The sequence below is a fragment of the Mustelus asterias genome, chromosome 8 (genome assembly GCF_964213995.1).
Source record: "Mustelus asterias chromosome 8, sMusAst1.hap1.1, whole genome shotgun sequence".
In the NCBI taxonomy this organism is placed as follows: Eukaryota; Metazoa; Chordata; class Chondrichthyes; order Carcharhiniformes; family Triakidae; genus Mustelus; species Mustelus asterias.
The window spans coordinates 88,801,183-88,824,852 of NC_135808.1; the positions used below are offsets into that span (position 1 = coordinate 88,801,183).

The 23,670-nt window shown below is 38.2% G+C and overlaps 1 protein-coding gene across 2 annotated transcripts in view; it reads right to left on the reverse strand.

The window, feature by feature from the left end:
• Window positions 1-3,035: 3,035 nt before the first annotated feature.
• The window catches only part of zranb2 (zinc finger, RAN-binding domain containing 2), a 35,993-nt gene continuing 15,358 nt past the window's right edge, over window positions 3,036-23,670 (reverse strand). For both annotated transcript variants that reach the window (XM_078218463.1, XM_078218462.1), the window contains exons 6-10: window positions 20,795-20,926; window positions 17,859-18,016; window positions 13,079-13,165; window positions 5,912-6,079; window positions 3,036-5,653 (exon numbers count right to left, since the gene is read on the reverse strand). In XM_078218463.1, coding sequence (XP_078074589.1) covers window positions 5,590-5,653; window positions 5,912-6,079; window positions 13,079-13,165; window positions 17,859-18,016; window positions 20,795-20,926 — 609 coding nt within the window. In that variant the 3' untranslated portion in view covers window positions 3,036-5,589. The remainder of the gene's footprint in view (window positions 5,654-5,911; window positions 6,080-13,078; window positions 13,166-17,858; window positions 18,017-20,794; window positions 20,927-23,670) is intronic.

Genomic DNA, 23,670 nt, shown 5'->3' on the forward strand with positions numbered 1-23,670 from the left:
CGGTATTGCAACAGGAAGTGAAGAGACAATGGTTGGTTAGTTTAAGAGACTAAATCTCAGGAAAACAACCACAAAGAATAAGAACATTACTCCAATTGCTCAATGACCCTATTGACAGTTACAAGAGATGTATTCAAGGATCAAAACATTTGTTCACCACATCTCTGCAGTCACAATCTGAATTTGAATGGTCATATGTTGCAATGATAAATTTGTAGAAATAGTCTCAGGTAGTAAGTTTTTTGTTATATGCAAAATATTGACCAGACTCTCTTAAAAAAAGTTTCAATTTTGTGTAGCTGGATGGGTATTCATGAAGGCACCAGCATAATAAAGGCACCAGCAAAGCCTGATGGTTAAAAGGGCTAACTCTGTATCAGGCTGAGGACAGTGAGAGTAGCAAAGAATAGGATGCGCAGCTATGGAAAAGCATCACGAGAATTGATTGGACAGTGGCTGTTATAATGTCTTGAACAGAATAGTGATTGAACAGGTCCCCATGTGTCATGTCCCTGAGAGAAACATGATCCTCTGACAGAGGCACAACTCTACAGTAATCATGACCAAAGAGTGATTAATTAGTGCCTGTCCTGTGAGTCTGTGATTGGAAACATGATCAGTGTCAGCAGGATCTGTATAAGAGACAAGAGACATCAGTAGCAGTAACCCAGGATCAATCACTGTATAAGAAGCAATAAGTCTAGGACTCAAGACATCAGACCAAAGCCCATCAGGAGGGAATCTGATCAGTTTGCCTCATCACATGCAGTATCTCTAAGTCCAAGTCATAACTTTGGATATTTTGCGAAGTTTTGATTTCTTATGCATGACCTACATTCTTAGGTTAGCTACTTTATATCAGAGTTTGATGCCTGGTGTAATTTTGCAGTAACTTGATAAGGAGATTTGTAATACAATAATTCGAGATCTTGAGTGTCTTTGTTCACAGCATCAGTTGACCAAAGGTCAAGGGCAACAGTTGAAGCAGTTCAGTAGCAAGATGGATATTTCCTGGCACAATGTTGCTCGTCACTTATCAGTCCAATCTTGAATGTTGAAAGTAGTGTATCATCTAAGGAGTTGCAAATGGAACTTAACATTGCAGTCAGCAGCAAACAGCCCCAGGCCTAACCTTACAATGGACAGAAGGTAATTTTTGAAGCAACTAAAGATGGTTGGGACCTAGGACACTGCCCTGAAAAACTCGACAATCACCAGGCAAGACTGTTCTCTTCCTGTTGGGGAGCACTTCAGCGGTCACGGGCATTCGGCCTCTGATATTCGGGTAAGCGTTCTCCAAGGCGGCCTTCGCGACACACGACAGCGCAGTCGCTGAGCAGAAACTGATAGCCAAGTTCCGCACACACGCGGACGGCCTCAACCGGGATATTGGGTTCATGTCACATTATTTGTAACGCCCACAGTTGCATGGACCTGCAGAGTTTCACTGGCTGTCTTGTCTGGAGACAATACACATCTTTTTAGCCTGTCTTGATGCTCTCTCCACTCCCATTGTTTTGTTTCTTAAAGACTTGATTCGTTGTAAGTATTCGCATTCCAACCATTATTCATGTAAATTGAGTCTGTGTCTTTATAAACTCTGTTTGTGAACAGAATTCCCACTCACCTGAAGAAGGGGCTTGCAGCTCCGAAAGCTTGTGTGGCTTTTGCTACCAAATAAACCTGTTGGACTTTAACCTGGTATTGTTAAACTTCTTACTCTGAAAAACTCCAGCAGCATCTCCTGGGGCCAAGATGATTGGTCTGCAATAATCACCACCTCTTCCTTAATGCTAGATATGACTCTAGCCAGAGTACACCCCTCCAACCCATCCCACTTAAAAACTTTGAATATCTTTCTTAAATCAACCCATAGCCTTTTCTACTGAATAACAATCCCAATTCTCTGAAACTTTGTATTATAAATTTCCCTCTCCATGGTCCTGACATCTTTTCTAAAGCGTGATGTCCAGAATTAAGGCATATTACTCCAGCTGCCACCCAAACAATGATTTATAAAATACAACATCACTCTGCTTTTGAAACTATGCCTGGACACCTTTTCACTGCAATCCCAAGCTACTTATTTGTCAGAAGAGATACAGGTTATTTTGCAGCTAGCATCTATCTGGAGGTTGATCTGGCTATCCACCAACTGTTGATGCAGTTGAGCCGCAGGTTGCTCTGACATGATGTTGGTACTGTGACATTATTCAAAATACCATAAACTTACTTTACAGCACTCTGACACAGCAAGCAAGGACCACCATTCAACGAGACCCAACCACAACAAAATCCTTCAATGGTCAATCAGCTGATGGTTGTGAAGGCAGACAGAAGGTTGCAGCAAGGCCTTGTCCACCAATATACTGGTTCGCCCGATAATTCCAAAGGCCTGTTATTCAACAGGCCTCCCACTTTAAAGGATACCACGCAGAGGACCGTCTACAGATGCAAAATTTCCTCAAGTCCTTTAGTGATCAGCTTTTTACGACAGACTGGAATGCGATAGCTGGGAACTACCAATTCTGGAGTAACAGAAACAGAAAATGTGTTTCTGTGCCCCCTCCTTTGGTGCCAATGTGAAGCACAATTTCAAAGATCGGGCAATACCAGGCTCTTCACTTGGCTTGCTCCCCTCATTCTCCCCTCCAATGCAGGAGGAGTGTCCCAGCTGGTGTCAACACTCTGAACAAGTTTGATGCACAAGTCATTGATTTTTTTTCCCACCCCCCACTGTCTTTTTCCCATTGAATCTTTCTACTGGTAGTGTGGTTGATTTCTTTTGAAACAATTTGGCTGAGGCTCAAGTTGTCTGAGCTGACATCAACTGCTAATATCAATGGTGTTTGCTTAAATTTATCTTTAAAAAAAATTTCATTTTGCAATATCGATCAAGTTGAGCACATATCTGAAGCACATTATTATTTTTCCAAGACAGCAACGAGGGAACATACTTTATTAAATCACATGGAACCCACTCCCCAAAACATTGTCAAATGAAATTACTTAAAGCACAAATAAGCAGAGACAAATTCTTTTTTGTTTTCTTTATTGGTGCTTGAACATGACATTGGATAATGTACCATTGGAAGATTTATTTACACACACGGTCTACAAATTGATTTTTCTTGTCTCTGATGAAAACTATCACACAGGGCTAGCTAGATGAACAAGCTGATGACCTTAAGCAAGTTAATTGCTGCTTTTACCATTTACAAATATCCAAAACTTACGACTGATGAAATTACGAAAACCCCACCCATATATTAGCAATCAAATTAAGTGGTCTCAGCTAAGTTTTTCTTTAATACAGAAAGAGACTATTATAGGCAAAGTTTAAAGGCAGACAAAATTCTATAGAATTTTGAATATAACTGGTTTTTATAAAACTAGTCTTGAAAATGCAAATGGAAGTCACATTATTAATTTACACTCCTTACTTCATATAATCCTGTAAATTTAACTATTATGCACATTAATGCCACTGCCAAAATCTTGTTGCCCGTGAGTTACACTGAAAGTCTACGCTCAGGAATCCTGAACAAATCAGATCTTCCAATATTTCCAGAGCTGAATCCCAAAACACTGCAATAGATATTGGTCACATGTTCCTCAAGTTGATTTTATACGAGCTATAAATACAAATGGACGTGTAGACTTGATGGTTCTGAAAGAAGGTGTTAGAGAGATTAAAACTGTAAAATCACAAGAAACTAGACCACTTAAGCAATAAGGTGTATGCTCAGAAATAAAAAAAGCCAACCCTTACTTGCCTAACACTTCTGGTGCCTGTACGATAACAAAAAAAAACTGAAGGAAAAAAGACCCATTAAGAACAATGTCCACATTTGCACCAAGTATGCAATTAGAATTGGCAAATACAATTTACAAAGTAAGAACTTTGGCTGTATACTTACCTTCCTCCACCATTTAATATAGCTGAAACCACCTTTGGAGTTCTGAAAAGCAGAGCTTCTGTTTGATGGTGCAAATACCATTTTTTCTAACCAGGTTTAAGATTAGAGAGGTATATTAAGCCATAACAAGTCATCAAGATGGAAGATAATTGATGAATTATTTTGAAAAAGATTTAAAAGTCCCCAATTTCTAACTGTTCAGTATCCCCAATTGTTTAAATATTTTAAAAAGATTGCAGATTGAAAATGCACTAATGCATTCAAAAAAATGGTGCAATTGTAAATATTTCATATTTTGCTTCACATTTTCTCCAGTGGTCAATGCTTAAATGTGGAGCATTTCCCATTTTTACATTATCAGCATCTCCAGGACATGTAAAGCTGTTAGCTAACTCCATTCAGTTCCAAAAGTGAATGTGACATTTTGTCCAGGAAGACTCCTCTTCAATACTATTACATGATATCAATTTCTGATCACCAGTTGTGGCTTCTGTGGCAGACTGACCACAAGTAGGTATTTTTTTGCTGTGGTACCTACCAAGAACTACTGCTCCTCAAGATCTATTCATTGGCACATGTTTAAATTCAGTCCAGGACAGGTTGAAAAACATCCTGCACTCAAGGATGTTGATGTAAAATGGGAATCATTCAATGCTATTCCACACATTTTTTTTTTCAACGTACACTAATTTCCAAGCACGTTAAAAGGTAACTGAACATAACCTAAAACTGAAGGATCAACACAAGACTCTAGATTTCTACAAGTTACCCTCCCACAAGAGAAATGCTGTGAACAGCTGCATAGCTGTTTTTTAAAAAAAAAATCAGCATGAGGCACATAAAAAGGTGAAGTGGACATATTTATAGGGGAGTGTAAATAAACCGTACCATTTTCATTCAAAGTATTTAATAAGATGGAGTAGTCCAGACTTTTTTTCTATAGGAAATAATGGGACAGTGACTCCAATTGGCTAAAGTTCCATGACTCTGGAAAACTACACTGAGGTGCAGATTTCCTAACAAAGCATTATTTTCCAGGGTACTGGAAATCTGGTGCACCTCTCAGACTGGTTTGAAGTTGTTGCCTCTTCAGTTTCTTATGGAAAACACAAGGATCACAAAAAAAACTTAAGAGTCCTGACTTAAGGGTCTGAATTCTTGCAACAAAAACTGTAATTTAACAAAAATGTCAAACAAAATTCAGCTGTTACCAATACTGTATCCTGATTCATGATTGGCAATTTGAACAAATATGCCTGTAGAATTTACCTCTTTAAAGTTTCTCCTCCTTTAAAGACCACATGTACTTACACAGACCCTCTGCATTGTATGCTGTAGACATACAGGTGTATACATAATGTGCACTTCAAACTCACTAGTCTTTATGGTTCTTGTAATAAAAATGCATCAAAATCAGTTTTCCATGAGGAAAAAACTATTATGGCTTAATATACTAATTTAGTAGACTGGAGTACAATTCTAGCACACTCAAAGCAACAATAAGTTTAAGATTACATCAGCAAGATTTCACCAGGACATATGCCCAATTTCTTTTAATGTTTTCACAACATCTCAGGTGGATTTGCTCAAGACACGAATAACTTTAAAATAAGTTTCATGCACTTTTCCAGAAATTACTGAACTTTTAAAAACTGCAGATGTTAAAAGGCTATTTCTGTTTAGAACTTGAACGGGAGCCCGAATGAGAGGATCCAGAGGACGATCCACTGCGCCTGCAAAAGACAAAAAAAATCAACAAGGTGTGCAAAGCTGAAATTTGGGAAACTGCAGTTACATCTTACAATAACTCTTCTAAATTAATATACCAAAAATATACATTGCTTCTATTATAAAGCCCACAACCTGTGTAAAGAAGTATCCTCTGACTTTTTAAATCCAACAATATTAACAAAAAAAAGCCTTTGTTTTAAATGGGATGGTTTCTGCAGTCCTGTTAAACTCTAGTAATCTTATTCTACAGAAGCCCAAACCTTTCTGCAGACCAAGATCTTGAGTCAGAACGTCTAGTTTTTTTGCGGCCACTTGAGGATGATGACCTGGAACGGCTTCGTTTTTTGCCTCTTTCAGAGGATGATGATGATCGCGAACTTGAACGAGACCTCTTCCTTGGAGATGATGACCCCCGGCGTGATCTGGAGCTGGATTTTGATTGATTGGGAGAAAATTAGATTTGTGCCAACTACTAATCCAACAGATTCAAGGTTACATTTGACTGTTTTTAGCTGGTTTAAATTTAATTAAATGTTTAAGTGCAAGGTTATCACTACAGCATGAGGATATCATAATGAAGGGTATTTGCTTGTTCCAATAGATTAAAGGGACTCATAAGTTGTCTTAACTACAGAGATGCAACTGTGATTAAAGCTTTGAACACATCAACTTTCATTTAAATACCAAGAGCGATCAGTTAGTGACAAGACAGGGATAGGATAAATATGTGCTCAAATCATAAAAAACACAAGTGCTTTCTAATCCAGAGAAGACCTAACTATTTCTTTTGAACTCCAGCACCCAATTTACACTTATGCTTCCTCCCCCCAACCCAAAATTTGCTAGTTTCTCCTTTTGGTGAATTTTACAAATCTGGAAGGCCTGCTTCTGGCACTGTTGCCTCACTTCTGGAATAACTGTTAAATCAGGAATAACCAAGATCTGTTGATGTCAACAATTGGAGATATGTGCAAACTAATTAATGGGAACTTGAATTTTAATCCTGAGCTTTCATGGTGCATACTTACATTGTTTTTGAAGGCAAAATGTTGACAACCCTGCTCTAATCCACTCTACTACTCAGAATATAATAAGAATTATACAGTATTTTGGAAGTGTCGGCCTTTTGATATAGCATTTTGACACAGCAAACATCCAGCGGTTACATAATGGCTCATTTCGCATAGTAGCAGTTACGTCAGCAACTACAAAGAACAAGGTTTTAGATATTTAAATTTTAAAAAAAAAATCAACCTTTTCAACAACTCTGAGACAATGAATAAAATGATAGGGTACTAAAATCCCAAGTCTTTGAAACATATACTGAATTAGTCACTATCACATGAAGCCTAGCAGAACCCTCTATTGATTAAATATTTAAAGGAATCAAGGAAACAAGAACACATCAAGACTTTATCTTACATATATAGTACCACATGCTTTGCCCTTATTTCTTCAGTTCTTTAAAGCCTGGTTGAATAAGGTACTTCTTAAAAGATTATTTTTCAGAGTGGATTTTAAGAACAGGGCATCCAAATTTGTTTCAAGCAAACAGCAGCATCAATTTGTTGAAAGGCCTCAACTTAAAACACCAACCCTGTTTTTCTCTCCACTAGTTCATAATACAGTAATAGATTATATCTGGTAATTTTACATTGCCATCTATTGTTCATCATTCAGTAAGAGACTAACTTTCAAACACTAAGTTTGCAACAGAATTTGGACAGGCAAAAAAAAACTCCACTCCAAGATGGTGATCCAATTACCTTAAAGTTATCATTGCTGCACAGCCAAATAGTTAAGAACATTTATTGACTTTCTTTTAAGATGGGAAGGTGTATGTGGTACAGAGTATGCATCGGGGAATATAAAACAAATTTTGTTGGATTACACTCCACACTAAAGCTGCTATATAAATGCAAGATACTGAGATTACTCTCTCTTTAAAATACTTCCTCAGCTTCTCTTTCAGAGTCTTCCTTCTGCTTCAATTTCTCATTTTGTCCAATTTATGGCGACTTGTCAGGCGATCTTTCTGGTTAGTTTGCCTTCAGAAATACCCGATTTGCTCTTCTCGCAACTGATCAAAAGATGTGCTCATACTAATAAAACATACCGATCACTATTCTACAAATTCATTCACCAGAGCTGAAGCGTCAGAACTGCATCCAAAATTTAGCACAGCAGTCTCCTGTTGCATCCTGACATAGGACGTCCAATTAGAATGGTGCAGAGGGTCACAAGCTACTTACACAGCCTGTACCCGACTCTAACCTGGTTTTTGTAAAGACTATTCAAAGTCGGTAGTAGAGCATTTGAGTAGGCACACAGCATGCATCTTTATGGTGCTTCTCACATTAAGAACATGCTTTACAATTAGGAAGACAAGAAACTAAAGTGTAATACAACTTGGACACTAAAGTCATAAAAATAGAAAAGATCACGGAGTTAAGACAGGAATATCAAACTCAATTTGCATGCTGGTCTGATGTGACATCATGGAAAGCTGGCTGAGGCACTCAGCAAAATTATTTGAAGACATTGGGATAGTATGCATTTTGCAATTTCTTGGAATGTAAAATTTAGTATATACTATTTCTAGGGCGCAAGGTCTTCAACTCAATCTGCACAGCAGCATCCATATTGACTCTCAGTCCTCTGAGGCAGCCCTGGCAGTTGTCTGAAGTTAGCACTGGTTTAATTTAAACATGCAGAGGGTTTAGTGGCTGTCTCAGGACCATTTTGTAAAACACTTTAGCTAAGTAGAGCACTTGCCATCCAGGTTCATTAGATCTTTCAGTTCCGCTGCAGCCTGAACAGTGATGATATTGAGGTTGAGAAAGAGATGGGGAAGTAAAGCCTCTAGTTGCTGCCTAAGAGAGAAACTGAGGGAGGTGCTGTATGTTTTAGCAGTGCCACCACTGAAGCCCTCTACCCACCCTGTGTAGATTGTGACATATCGAGCACACTATTCCTTCAGCACAGTGAGAACCTTCAATCTCATTTCCCTGGTCCCCCATTCACATATCTGTGGAAAACAATTCCATTATTTATGCATAAAGTTCCCAGATTTCACTCACTCATCACAGGCTGCTTCTCTTTCAGCATCGCTCAGTCATTATGTTGCTTCCAATGGGCACCATTCCCACAAAACAACACTACATTCTCCAGTTCACTTTCTCCCCACAATCTCCCACCCTCCAATCTTTGGGACTCCTCTTTCCCCACCCTCAAATCCAGTCTTTGTCTTGCTTCCCACCCCATCAAAACATCAGCCTCCAAGCCATAACTTCACCGAGACTGGATATGGGATTGATCACTCTAACCTGTCCTTCTGAGACAAAGAAATTTTTGACTCTTGGGATAAGGAATTCAACTCTCTGGCATCTATTTTGCACATCAAAAATGGGGGCAGGGTTCCTTGATGACTCTCTTACACCCAAAGCCAACTTTTTTATCCAGAAAAGCCTGTAAATGGCCGAGTGGTCTTCTGCCTTGTAACAGGTATATGTAAATTCAGCCTTGTGCTAGTTGTAAGACTCCAGCAGAAATCCCAGGCACAAATTCATGGAGTTCACGTTGCACAAGTTCTACCTAATTGTTCCCGACCTTGAACGGCCTAATCAACAATTAAGGGACTACTAGAGGCCAGTACAAAGTTACTGCCACAAAAAGGAAATTTTGGAAGTTCCAGAAGAAACGGGACTTTCAGCTTTCCAAAAAACTAGCTGGTGCCAGCTCAACCCATTCCCCCTCTCAACACCTAACTGTGGGTCTGCTAGGTGTTCAAAATGGGTCCAAGCAGTGAGCTACATCAGTATGATCATTTAGCACATGCAGCTCACCAGTTCAATTGAACAGAAACTGATACCAGCAGCAGAAAAGCACAGCAAATCTGTAAACTCAAAAAAACTTCCCCCGGTGCTGGAATATACCAGTGTTTGTTAAGGATAACAAATGAGGAAGAAAAGTCCATAACAGAGACTAAAGTTGGAATCTCAGGAAATGTCAAAAGGCATAACACAGAATAAAATATTCTCACATTTCAAAAGTTTTTTTAAAATTCTGGACTTCTAGAAAAAACAGCACATATTCTGAAATACACTACAACAGCTTTAATTTTCACTTAACACGATCGTATTCTCCTTACGTCAGGTATTGCAGAGTATTGTGTGCATAATCATGACTAGCCAAAACATGTTTTTTTTCTTGATTTTAAACACAGTTTTGTCTAGGTCCAATGTTACATACACAACTCAATTCAGCTGGATTCCTTGCGTAGTTGAGAATATCCTGAGATATGAAGTATATACAAACCAAAACAGTTTCCCACATTACATATTAAACAAAATGTGCAAAACGGAATGCAACTTGCAATATAGTAAAAGCAGATGCTGGAATCGGAAACTAAAACAGAAAATGCTGGAAAACCTCAGCAGGTCTGACAGCATTTATGGAGAGATCAGAGCTAACATTTCAAGTCTGGGTCCAGACCTGCTGAGATTTTGCAGCATTTTCTGTTTTTGTTGTGAGGTAACGTGCAGTGTTTGGAAACGGGCAAAGTTTCTGAATATATGCTAGCTGATGTTTCAAAAACTAAACTGGCCCAGATTTAAAATGTACAAACATTTATGTCACTTTTGAAAAATATTGCTTCCATATTTAAAGTTGTACTTTGCACTTTAATAAAAGAACATTCAAACAAACGAATTCATTAAAGGTTACATAGCAGCAGACCGTTAATAATTGTAAACAGATACAGAGCCACTTGTTAAAAACAAAGACAAGGTACAAATTTCCTGGCAGTAAAAGATAACTGAAGTAACATACGTAATTTAGTTGATGTTCTGGCCACCAATTTGGAAGGGGACTGAGTGATGCGCAGAATTTCACTTTGAAAAGGTATGAGGTATTTAACAAGTACCTGTTAGCTTACTTTATACAGTGTTGGAGACCAAGACAACCCCGGCACAGTTTAATAATCAAGTATGAAAGAATAATACAGAATGGATTCTTGTAGGATTATGTGACAACTAATTGCATTCTAAGATGGCCACATGTACTTAGTCTTATTTCATGGAAGTCAAGTCCTCTATAAGCAAAAGGAGGCAAAGTACAGAATTTGAATAATTTGACAAAGTATTTAAATAGTTCTGCAAACGATGTGCCAAGAGAAATAAAAAGGCGAGGAAGAAGGTATTTGTTTGATAAGCTACAAACTAATGGAAAATTGGCAAAGGATAAATTGGTTGTAAAACAAAGTAAATTCTAGAGCCTAGTTAGGGGAAAGCAATGTTCCATCATTAGGCTTTTCATAATCTTGGATCCTATACATCTCCAAAATAATTAAAAATGCAATATCATCTGTTTTGGATCACAAAAGGATAGATCCGAGTATTTTTTTTTAAGTGTTGAAAGCTAGTGAAGATCTAAGGGTCATGTCCACAAATCACTCAAATGTAGCAGTCAGATACAAAAGACTTTAAAAACCAATGGAATGTTAGGCTTCACATTTAGAGGGTTGGAATATAAGGGAGGGGAGGTGAGCTTTTCAATAGCCATACAAAGGTCTGATCAGAATTCATTTGAGGGTACTTTTCTAGCACCAAACCCTGGCAAGGATATAGTGGTCGCAAAAGGAGTACGGTGGAAATTCAGCAGGATATTAAATTATGAAATGAGATTAATTCAACTATATATAAATTTCTTGGAATATAAAAGGCTAAGGGATGATTTGATCCAAAGTTTTAGAACTTTGAAAGGAACATTTTCTGCTGATGAGGGAAGTATATAGTTCAGGGGATATAACCTTAAAATCAAAGCCAGGCTATTCAGGAGAGAAATTAGGAAGCACTTCTGCACACAAAGATGAAATGTGGAACTCCATCCCACAAAAAAAAGCAGATGTCAGTTAATCATTTTAAACCAGAGCTTGATAAGATTTTTGTTAGCCAAGTGTATTAAGGAATGTGGAGCCATGGTGGGTGGATAGAGTTTGTTTACCCATTAGTCATGATCTCACTGAATGGCACAAAGGCTTGGCTGGGGAAAGGAAGGGGTGCGGAAGAGACACAGTGAGTTATTTACTCCTGTTCCTATCTTGTTCCATTATGTTATACTTAAATCTATCCTCGCTTACTAATTACTGATTGTGTAAATATGCATTGTAATTGGTACCAGAAATCAAACAAATCTTCTGGATTGCTAAAAATTTGTTGACGGACCAGTCCATTTGTTATAATGCAATTGTAATTTTAGGACTTTTATTAATGTAAATCTACTCAACATTGCATAGAACAGACTTGGCCCTGCAATACATTATAATGTTTCAATAAACAATTAATATTATTTTGCTATACAGGTGTTGAGGATGTTTGTTCCTAATTGGAGGTAAAGTTTGCAGACTTCAGTCACCTATTAAATCTATTAAAAAATACTAATATAAACATTCAATGATCTGGGTCATAAGATTACATTTCATAATGCTTTTTGCTCTCAGACATCAAATCTTTCCTGATGTTGGCGGTTATCAATTGTTGTCTGGTATCTCCTGTCCTTTTACTGCAATAGCAAACACTGAATACTGAAGAAAATTAACTGCATCTATAAAGAGATTCTGTAATTTGGTCCAAAATTTTCTTCTTAAAAACTGTTCACTTAGACGGTGTACGGAAGGTGCCAGCTGTTCTCTGACAACTTGCCCAAGTAGTATTAACTAATTCAACATGGAGTTCACATGTCCAAGGAGAGGGACTTCTCTGAGCACAATGCACTTACTCACCTGAGAAACCCACACTTTTCCAGCAGGGGATGAATACATATAATTAGTAACATTGGTGCATTTCTATTCCCTTTAATTTGGTGACTAAAATCAATTTCATCAATCCTACTGCCAGCCAGGTCAAGATAACATATCCAAGATTATACAAGATGTGGATCAAACCAAGGACATTATTTGCTAATATAAGCACAGTATCATATGGGACAATACATATACCTATTAAGTTAAATCTTTAAGTTTATGCTAAATCTGTCTTACAGGTAATTAATAATTGCAGCCAACTCAAGGTAACAAGGTAATTATTTCACTTCTGTGCTCACCAGACCAGTTTTTATTCTAAAGCAACTGGACAAAAATCATATCGGCGAGTGCAAAAGCAGAATGTTTACCTCAAATTGTTATTAAGCTTGACACATTACTGCGGGCAGGAAACTAAAATGGTTGAATAATACACTGACCCTTTCAGGTTATAAAATATCCTTTCAGGTTGATGCAAATCCAGGAATGAAGTCAACTGTGGTCCTATTTGAATGGCAATGGTAATAATGATGGTATGAAAATGTCAATATCAAAAGGAGCTTAGGTGTCCTTGCCCTAGAAGTACTTTTTAAACTCTCCTAGAAGGAGAGAATGTTACCCCATTCACCTTGACTTCGACCGGGGTGATCTAGATTGACCTCTGGAGCTGGAACGTGACCTGGATCTGGAAGTGGTAGAACTTCTGGTCCGGGACCTGCAATAAAATGGTAAATATTTTCCAATACTAAGTTTACATTTCAAACTACATAAAAACTGGAACTAGAAACACTTCAATTTCACACAATTCATAAAACTACTCATTGCTGTTTACTAACTACCACATACAAAAGAAAACAAATCAGCCTTGTAGCCAAGCTGAGAGAATAATGGAAATCAAGTCAGATTTTCCAGTGTTTGCACAAAGTCCAGGTAAAACAATCCCTCATTCATTACAAAAGGACCTCATCACTGCCCACTTTTAGAATCATTGGTCACAGAACACCATTTGTATTCTTTTAAAATGGGTAGATAGCAAATAGAGATTTTTAAAAACAAACAATGTTAAACCAAGGGTCACTATAAAACACGAGATGGACATCCATCTAAAAGTGACTTTAGCATGGTTATTTAGAAAACTGTTCTTATTGCAACATTTCATACTACTTCCTATAAATAGGAAGCATAATTAAAATTCATCAATTAAAACAACTTGCTTTTCAAAGAAAAGGAAAACAGAAGTGCAGTCATCTCTTCAACCATGTGGAAACATGCATGTTCAACCAAGCAGTTTGTGCGTGAGTTTGGAAAAGTACGTGACAATAAAATAGGTAACATTGACTTTAATTTCTCAGCCATCCTTGTTCCCACCAATTTACATTGGTTCCAGTACAAGTTATTTCTGGATTTAAACTTTAAAATTGAAAATTAACATTAAAATTGTTAGTCTCGCATTCATGTGGCCAAACTTCGCTTGATTATATTTTTATTTTTCTAGCTTCATAACATCAACTTTTCAAAACCACTATGAAATGGTCAGATATTATTGTAGAGTGTTAAGTCTCAATTATTGTAAATCAGTTAATTACATAATTAGTTGCTTGTTTTATAAACGACTTGACTGAGCACAGCCAAAGCAAAAAAAATTGTAACCAAGACAAGAAAAGACATCACAATAATGAAGAACAATTCAAAGGGATTGGGTGAATTTCCAACTAATCTAACCAATAGGCAGAATCAATGTTTATATTAATTGACTTTAAAAAGTTAATATGGGGAATTAAAAAGGACCAGCTGATGAATGAAATTGTCAGAAATTAGTATAGGAAAGATCATGAGTTGACAAATTAAAAACAAATAAGCTACTGGGCTGGATTAACAGAAAACAAGGGACAGCACAAAAAGCAGTATCACAGGATTATTAGTGGACAAGGCTATTCAGTCCATTGTACACAACTCTCCAAATGAGCAATTCACCTAGTCCTATTGCCCATCTTTGCCCTGCAAAGCACTTGTGCATTCCAGATCTTAATCATTCCCTGCTTGAAAAAGCTACCTTTGTGTCTTTTGCCAATGATTTTTAATCTGCACCCTTGTTTTCTCGATTCTTTTAAAAATGGGTAGATAGCAACAGTTTCTTTCTATCTCCTCTGTCTAGAATCAGCCTTCTCGGCTCCAAGGAAAACAGTCTTAACTTCCTAACCTATTTTCATATCTGAAGCTCCTCGCCCCTCGAACCATTCTTGTGAATCTTTTCTGCACTCTCTCTCTCTGAACTTCTCTATCATTTTGAACTTCTACACTATCTTCCCCACAGTTCACAATTCTTCCAAATTTTGAATCACACACAAGTTTTGAAATTATACCCTGTACCACAACCTAAGTCATTAATATAGATCAGGAAGAGCAAGAGTTCCCACGGGGAACTCAACTACTGACCCTCTTCTACTAACTTTCCTCCATTACAAAAGACATCCGTTAACCACCAGCCTGTTTTCTGGCAATTTTTTAATCCATGTTGCTGCTGTCCCTCTTATTCCATGAACTATAACTTTGCTCACAGGTCTGTTGTCTGGCACTGGAGCAAATGCCTTTTTGGAAGTCCACACAGCATTACCTTCAATCTTATCTGCATTTCTTAGAAAAAAACCTCGAACTTAAGCACAACTTTCCCTGAAGAAATCCCTGCTGGTTTTCCTTAATTAACCGGCATTTGACCATGTGACTATTAATTTGTCCCAAATTATTGTTTCTGAAAGCTTTCCACATCACAAAAGTTGAACTGACTGGCCTGTAATTACTGGCCTTATGGATTTAAAGTTTATTTATTCATGTCACAAGTAGGCTTACATTAACACTGCAATGAAGTTACTGTGAAAATTCCTTAGTCGCAGGGACCGGTTAGGTACACGGAGGGAGAGTTTAGCATGGCCAATGCACCTAATGCATCCTTTTTTGAGTTAGAGTGCAATATTTGCAACTACCCAGTTCTCTGGCACTTCCCAATTCTAAAGAAGACTGGAATATTATGGCCAGAGCCTCAACAATTTCCACTCTCACTTCCCTCAATATCCCTGGAGCCTCGCATCTGGTCTTGATGTTTGTTAACTTTAAGACAGCCTAGTTAACACCGCGAGTGTATTAATTGCTTCATCTTTCATTGTGAACTGGGTAGCATCTCCTTACTTGGTAAAAATCAGATGCAAAGTAACCATTCAAGAACTCAGCTCTGCCCCATCCGCAAATCCCCTTTTTGGTCCCTAATCAGCCTCAACCACTTTTACTATTTATCTGCTGATAAAAGACTTTGGGATTCCTTTCAATGTTACCTCCAGTCTCTTTTCATATTCCCGCTTTGCTTCACTTATTTGCTTTTAGTTTCCCTCTAAACTTTCTATATATCTAATATATATTATACTTTTTTTCAGTCCGATTCTCCATTTTATTACCCATCAGAAATGTCGCAAGAAGTATTTTTCTTCATTTTAATCTATATCTTTTTTTCTTCATCTAGGGAGCTCTGATTTGTTTGCCCTACCTTTCCCCTTCAGGCGAATATATTGTGTCTGTTCCCAAATACTCTCTTCTTTGAGGGTAACCCATTTTTCATGTACCATTATCCTATCAATTTTTGATTCAATTTATTTGGCCCAAATCCATTCTTACCCATTGAAACTGGCTTTCCCCCATTAATTATTCTTACTCTGGATTGTGCTTTATCCTTTTTCATAGCCAATCTATGTCTTATGACACAACGATTGCAACCCCCTACATGATCTCCAATCGACCCACCTCATTCCCAAGAGCTAGGTCCAACACTGCCTCCTTTTTCACTGGGCTAGAAACAGACTGTAGTAAATTTTCCTGAACACACTCTAGGAATTATTGCCTTCTCTGTCGTTTACACTACTATTCCATTGAACATCAGCTCTTTCTGTATTATGCAAGGTGTTTCTCATGTTATTTGGATGACTGTACAGAGTTCTGATCCCCAGTTAAAGTGAGCAATTACTACCCCTGAGAATACACAAGGAAGCAAAGAAAATAATTCAAACATCAAAAATGTAAGTTACAATGGAACGTAAAGTGGTACATGTGCTTTATAAAAAAGGGAAAACTTTCAAGTGCTCCCTGATCCAGACAAAAGGTTTCAAAGAAAGTGGGTAACTGAAATGGATATAAATAGATTTGAGGCCAATTGGTCACATTTGCTCACTTTCCTATTCTTAACAATTATAATCAGGTTCTTGATAAAATACACAGAGGGAGTCTTCCTTCTATAAGCACCTGAACAGAAAATAATGATTTGGAATATAATAAAGTAGGTAAATAAGACTACGGTTATATCAGAGGAGGACCAAGTCTTCGGGCCTCTCCATACCTTCACTTCCCCCACCCAACAATTTCTAAAATACAGCAAGTCCTTGCTTAATGTCACCTCTGTTTAACAATGATAATACCGTGCATCTCCCATTTAATTTTGCCAGATTTACTTTAATATTGTTTGCAAGACTTCCTCTTCTGTGGCCTTCCTACTCACAAAACCTTTCCCCCACTGATTGTGCTCATACCCCTTCGTGCCTCTTCCCTACTCGCTGTCACCTTTGCCACCTGCCCTTGCTCCCAAGCCTTGTCTCTTGTTCTGTTCTTGCACTAGACCCTGGCATCAGTTCTCGCAGCTGCTCGCTCCACAGCTGCTACCTCCAGTGCTGAATTCCCTCTGAAGTCCTGCCCTCCATCTTGTGGCAGAGGTTGGTCAGTGCAGACAGTTCCGGGATTTCAGCTGATAACTGCAACTTCACCAACCAAATTCTGTCACTAGACGCAGTCTGGTCAACCCAAGTACTGTTCAGTACAGGAATCTGTTTGGTTGGTGCATTTTAAAAATCTGATACTGCATTGTATTTTTTCTATTTAATAATGCATTTTATTTTGCAAGGAATGCATAGTGCTATGATACAGTATTTCAACTTGTACATCGAATATTTCTTGCCTCAAAAAAAAATCAAAGGAACCTAACTTGGGCTTTAACAATGATTCATTTAAAAGTTTAGTTTCAGGAATGCAACCACAACTTTGAATGAGGAGATACTATATAAAATAAGTCTCAGAACTTTGGAAATAAATTCACGTTCTAGCACCTAAAAACAAAAAATTATTAAAGTCTTACGGCTAAAGATCTTATGATTGCAAATTTTGATCTATGACAACTACAGAATACATTTGATATTGCAATATTTTAGGTGATCCAATAGCAGCCATCTAAAAGTCATCTCCTAAAGGAAGGAATGTAACTTCAGATGCAAGACTTGACTCAAAACTTCATATCACATGAATAAACATTTAAAAGAAAGAAGTTAAACTGATACTGACATTTTGCCCGGTGTCACCCTTGACCTGTACCCGTTTACCTGGACCTTGAACTGGAATGAGCAGCAGAAGACGACGAAGATCGAGATGAGCGTGACTTAGAGCGACTCCTGCTTTTGGGAGGCTTCTTTTCATCTTCACTTGCATCCAGGTTGTACTTTGAGAGATCCCCATCTTCATCATCATCGTCGTCGTCATCCTGTAAAGTGTTGTAAGTTTATGCTAGCACATACAGAATTGGATATTCCTGACCCCTCAATTTAACAGAAGTTGCAATAAAGAAATATAGATAGACCTGTTTCATGTTCAAAACAATTTTTTTCATTTGTTAGCTTCCCTCCCTGGATATATTGGTCTTAGACTGGCTTCTAATAATCAATGTAGCTTCAGGACTGGAGGTAGCAGCTGTGGAGCGAGCAGCTGCGAGAACTGATGCTAGGGTCTAGTGCAAGAACAGAGAACAAGAGACGAGGCCTGGGAGCAAGGGCAGGTGGCAAAGGTGGCAGCAAGTAGGGAAGAGGCACGAAAGGGTACGAGCACAATCAGTGGGGGAAAGGTTGTGTGAGTAGGAAGGCCACAGAAGAGGAAGTCTTGCAAACAATGTTAAAGTAAGTCTGGCAAAATTAAATGGGACATGCACAGTATTATCATTGTTAAACAGAGGTGACATTAAGCAAGGACTTGCTGTATTTTAGAAATTGTTAATATTTATGATTCAATCAATCAAGGAGAGTCAACTTTTCTTGGTATGACCCAAATGGGAAATCAACTGGTTCGCAACATTTCACCAGTGGTTAGCTTTAGAAACAGAATTCACAAACTGGGATGAAGAGTCATTTTGAAAGCAACAAAATATAACACTGTGGCAAATTAATCTTGCTTGCTTAATGCATTGTCTTTTTTTCTTCTACAGGTGGAATTTAAAATATGGTTTACTCCCAAATGGTGTCTTCTATTCAATAATGATTCAGGAATATGACAGAAAGCTGGTTCTATTTTTTTAAAATCTAAAATGGAAAAGAGCTTGAATCTTGCAGCATCTTTTACACCCAGGAGTCCTTAAAAGCACTAATAACGAATGAGTTACTTTTCTTGAAGCGTTGTAACTCTTCTGTTATCATAATATAGATCTGTTTGGTTATGCGTCAGAGGGAGCACCCATTTAATTCAAATGATTGGATTTTAAATAATGTGTGACAACTTGTACTAATATTATGCCTTTACTGCAGTAAAATGCCCCAAGGTGCTTTAAAGGTGCTTTAAAATAGACACATATTCGATTATAATTGATTAGGTTAAGAGGCAAATACTTAAATTTAGACTAAACTGCGTTTGTCAATTTTGCTTTCCATTTCTCAGCTAGTTGTCAAATTAGGAAGTTTGCCTGAAGCCAGAGAGAAATCTTGGTAAATGCTAACATTCAGGGAACTCTTGGTTGGTACAGTTTAATACAGCAGAATTGGCCCCTAATTTCTGAAATAAATGACAAGCTACAGATCAGTTATTGAACTTAAATTTGACCACATGTAATCGCATTCATGTGCAAATATGCAATTATGCCTGCTTTAATGAAGTTGCCAACAAAAGAATCATAAACCTCACTGCGGGAAGTGTTTATTCAAAAGCCTTCTGAAGTCTAGGATTCAGTGAGGCCACATGTTGTAAACAACAGCTGAAATATACGGCTTTGTTTGATTCCTGAACTTGCTATAAATTAGGTCTGGGTCATAAGGAGCAAGAGCTGACTTGAATGATCTCAGATAGTAAAAACACCAAAATAATATCTAGAGTAAAACATTTAGTTGAAACTACCATGCAAACTCAACTATGATTGTGTGGAGCGACCAAATAAAAAGTAGGACCTCTTGTGGTAGAGTAAAATTTTTAAAAACAAAAGGTCATAAAGGATAGCACGTGCCTCATTATTTATGGTACAGATGTAGTTTTTTTAATAACTTAATTTCCGAGTTTACTTTATAAACAAAATACCCATCTCATCTCAGATGAATACATCCCCAAATAATGGGCTGGATTTTCATCGAGGCAGGCAACATGGACCATAGAATCCCTACAGTGCAGAAAGAGGCCATTCTGGCATTGAGTCTGCACTAACTCTCTGAAAGAGCATCCCACACAGGCCCTCTCCTCTATCCATAACCCCACACATACACCATGGCCAATCCACCTAACCTAAACATCTTTGGACTGTGGGAGGAAGCCAGAGCACCTGGAGGAAATCTACACATACATGGGAAGAATGTGCAAATTCCAAACAGGAAGCTTCCTGATTGTCACATGTGTCAATGTCCAGAGAAGCAGCTTTGACATTTGTTTCTGGACCAAACTTTACTCCACTGCAGGTGAGATCTGAGCCCACAATCCCTGGCTCAGGAGGCCAGTGCCTTATCCATTATGTCAATGGGGCTGTACAATGAGTTAGGAAAATTCACAGTTCAACGTGTGCATGAAAGGGCTGCGTTTAGGCCAGCTGGTTCAATAGAGTTTGATGTAACCACGGAGAGGCCAGTTTAAAATGCCTTTCTTGCACTCATCCCTGGTCTTGGTTAACTCCATTGCATTGAACATATTTGGCAGCTATATAAAGAAAATGAATTTTGCGACCATCAGGGAATAAACTAAAAATACAGGAACTAGTATCCACCATGTCCCCCTCCCCCCACCCCCATCCAATCCAAAAAATTCCCTTTTAACTTATTACAAATTTATTACCGTAATTGAAATACTGACTTTTAGCTTATTTCCAAGGAGAAACATTTACTAGGCCTCAGATTTTCTCCCTTCCTTCTCCATCTCCATTTCAAACAGGTCAGCAATGCTAACTATTTTATCTGCAGCAGTGTCTTTTTTACACTAATACGCAAGGTTAAGGACCTTGTCAAAATAAAAACATTTTCTTAACGCAACTGTACATAATGAGATACATGCATGCACAGTGCTTAAAAACAGAATGACTCACGTCCAGTTTGTATTTGGACAGATCTCCATCCTCATCATCATCCTCTTCATCTTTTTCACTTTCAATTTCTTCTTGCAGGATAGTTTTGGGTCCAACTGGTTTTCCACGGAATTTCTTCTTTTTCCTTCCAAACTAGTTTAGGAAACAAATAAAAGGATAATATTCCAAATGTGGCCTCCAATTTGACATTTCCAGTACTTTACAACTGGATCAAAAAACTGTTTTGAAACTGCAAAATATGAAAAATGTTGCTTAGCAAGTATGGGTAGCTCAGGGCTAAATTAAAAAGCAGAACTTTAAAAAGTTCTATGGATTACTACCTGAGCCACAGGCAATTTGGAGTAGGGAAAGTAAGATAAAAGTGTTAAATGCGTGACTCAGATTGGAGAGAGAAATAAGTTTCGACTCACAAGGCGCTGGCACCAGTACTGGGGAATGTGGGAGCTGTACTATTGGGAGGGTAATCACCTAAAGCGTGCTGGGACACATGTTCCGGTGAGTCATAACTGAGATGGGTCAGGGTGATCGCAACAAAATAGTGGGGACAATGGATCAGCTGAGAAAAGATGTGATAAATTGCAAGAGAAGACAAGGAAAGAGATTTGTTAATTCGAATGCAACAGGAAGGAACCAAGTTTACTAGCATACAAGGCGAGAAGTTGCAAAAATAAAACGGTACTCAATGCACACATCATTTGCAACAAGATGGAAGAACTGATGACACAAATGGAAGTAAACAGCTATGATTTAATTGCCATTTTGGGGACGTGGCTGCAGGGTGATCAAAGCTGGGAACTGAGTGTGCAAGGGTATTCAACATTCAGGAAGGATATAAGAAAAGGAGGTGGAGATAATAAAGGATGCGATGAGTACATTACTGAGAGGATCTTAGATTATAAGATCAGGATGTAGAATCAGTTTGGATGGAGCTGAGATATAAACAACTCTTACCAATGTTTGTTGTAAGTCAAACATTGGTGGTAATGTAGGGTACTGCATAACATCAGGAAGTTAGAGGGTACATGTAGCAAGTGTAATGTAGTAATCATGGGGGACTTTGATCCACAGACTAGGTAAATCTAATTAACACTAACTCTGCAGAAGATCAATCCCTGGAATGTATAGATGATGTTTTCTAGAACAGTAGATTAAGGAACAAACTAAAAAATGGGTTTAGATCTGGCATTGTGCAATTAGAATGGGCTAATAAATAAATTGTTGTAAAGGACCCTCGAGACAAGAGTGACCATAATGAGAAATTTTACATTAAATTTAAAAGTTACGTAGTTCAATCCAAAACTAGGGTCTTAAATCTAAGCAAAGGTATGAACGGCAAATTGGTTGGGTAGTTTGAAAAACTATATTAAGAGGTATGGCGGTAAACAGCAATGGCTAGCATTTAAAGAATCAATATGTGGTTATAAAGTGAATTTAGATTCCTTGGAGCTACAAAAAAACACAGGAAAGGCAATTAAATCATGGCTAACATGAGAAGTTAGAGATTGGATCAAAGGAAGAGGTCTATTAAATTACCGAAGTGTTATTGCCCTTCACTCTGTGGACAAATCCTTCTCTAATTCTGAAGTGATTCTCGAGTCTAAGAAAATACACACTTTTTCTTCTGTGATCACGATTTTTAAACTCCCTTTCCCATCACTTTCTTCCCAGCTTGTTTGAATTAGCAAGTGCAAGAAATACAGGGATTTCTTCATTTCCAAGATCAGTGCTTCTTAAGCACTGCCTCCAAATGCCTCTCATGTCATAAACATTTCTTTACCATCACACCCCCTCCCCACCCTCTGCCAGCTCTTCAGAAACCCACATCTTGTCTCCTTGTTCCTCCCCATGGTTCAATTGTCTTCCTGGCCACAATACTTGCTGACATTGTTAATGACTCCTTTGAAATAGGCCATTGATGACATGTAATATGCAATCTCAAAGATTACCTCTCCAATGCGTCTTCCAAATGCTTGCCTGACAACATAAATCAATATTCTTTTTAATTATTACTGGATTAGTCCACTGGCAATGTTACTTTGATTGACAATCCTTGGTTGCCCTGAATATACAGATATTAGACCACTTGAGAGCAAGAGTCAACCGCATAGTATAGGCGACTTGCATGAAAACTGTTCGTTGAAGTACACTGAGCAGAACATCATACAGGCTGCATCCTGTGGGATGGATTTCAGGACAAAGAATTCTGGAGTACAAAACTCTGTCTCATAAGGATTTTGGGTCACAGCAAGACCCACCAACCCAGTTGCTTTCTTCAGGATTCCGGCCATTGCCACCCCTGTGCTGTCCACAATACTTCAACTGAGGCCTAAGCAGCGATTTAGACGCGAGGATTTTTTCTGATGCAATGCTAATCAGCCCAATGCTAGAAGTGGGAAAATCTGTGTTGCTCTTCAAAAGAGCGTGCAAGAGGAGTCAGCTAGCACGGCCGCCTGGTGCATTCGAAGGGGATAAACTGGAAGAATTTGTCTCTCGCTCAGCAGGCTTGAAAATAAACTTTAATAAGGTAAATACTAGTACTGGATTCATTCTGTTAGGCTATGCATTATCAGAGTTAACACCAGCGGCTCTCATTTTTGACCAGCACCCTGTTCTCCCCCACCACTATACACCCACCCAGACAGATAACCTTTTGGCTAAGATCAAGTGTCAAATCAAGCCTAGAATGGGGTGCAATGCCTCATCTTGTGAGGAACTGGAATTGGATTCAATTGGAATTTGAATTTGGAGAAGGCAATGAATGGATTCCAATCTCCCCCAATCCACTCTGAGCATTGGCTTTGTAACATTAAAGATGAGTGTGCTCTCTCTGCTCCGGAATCTATTAAAGCAGAACAGCTGTTCTTCTTGGGAGCTCA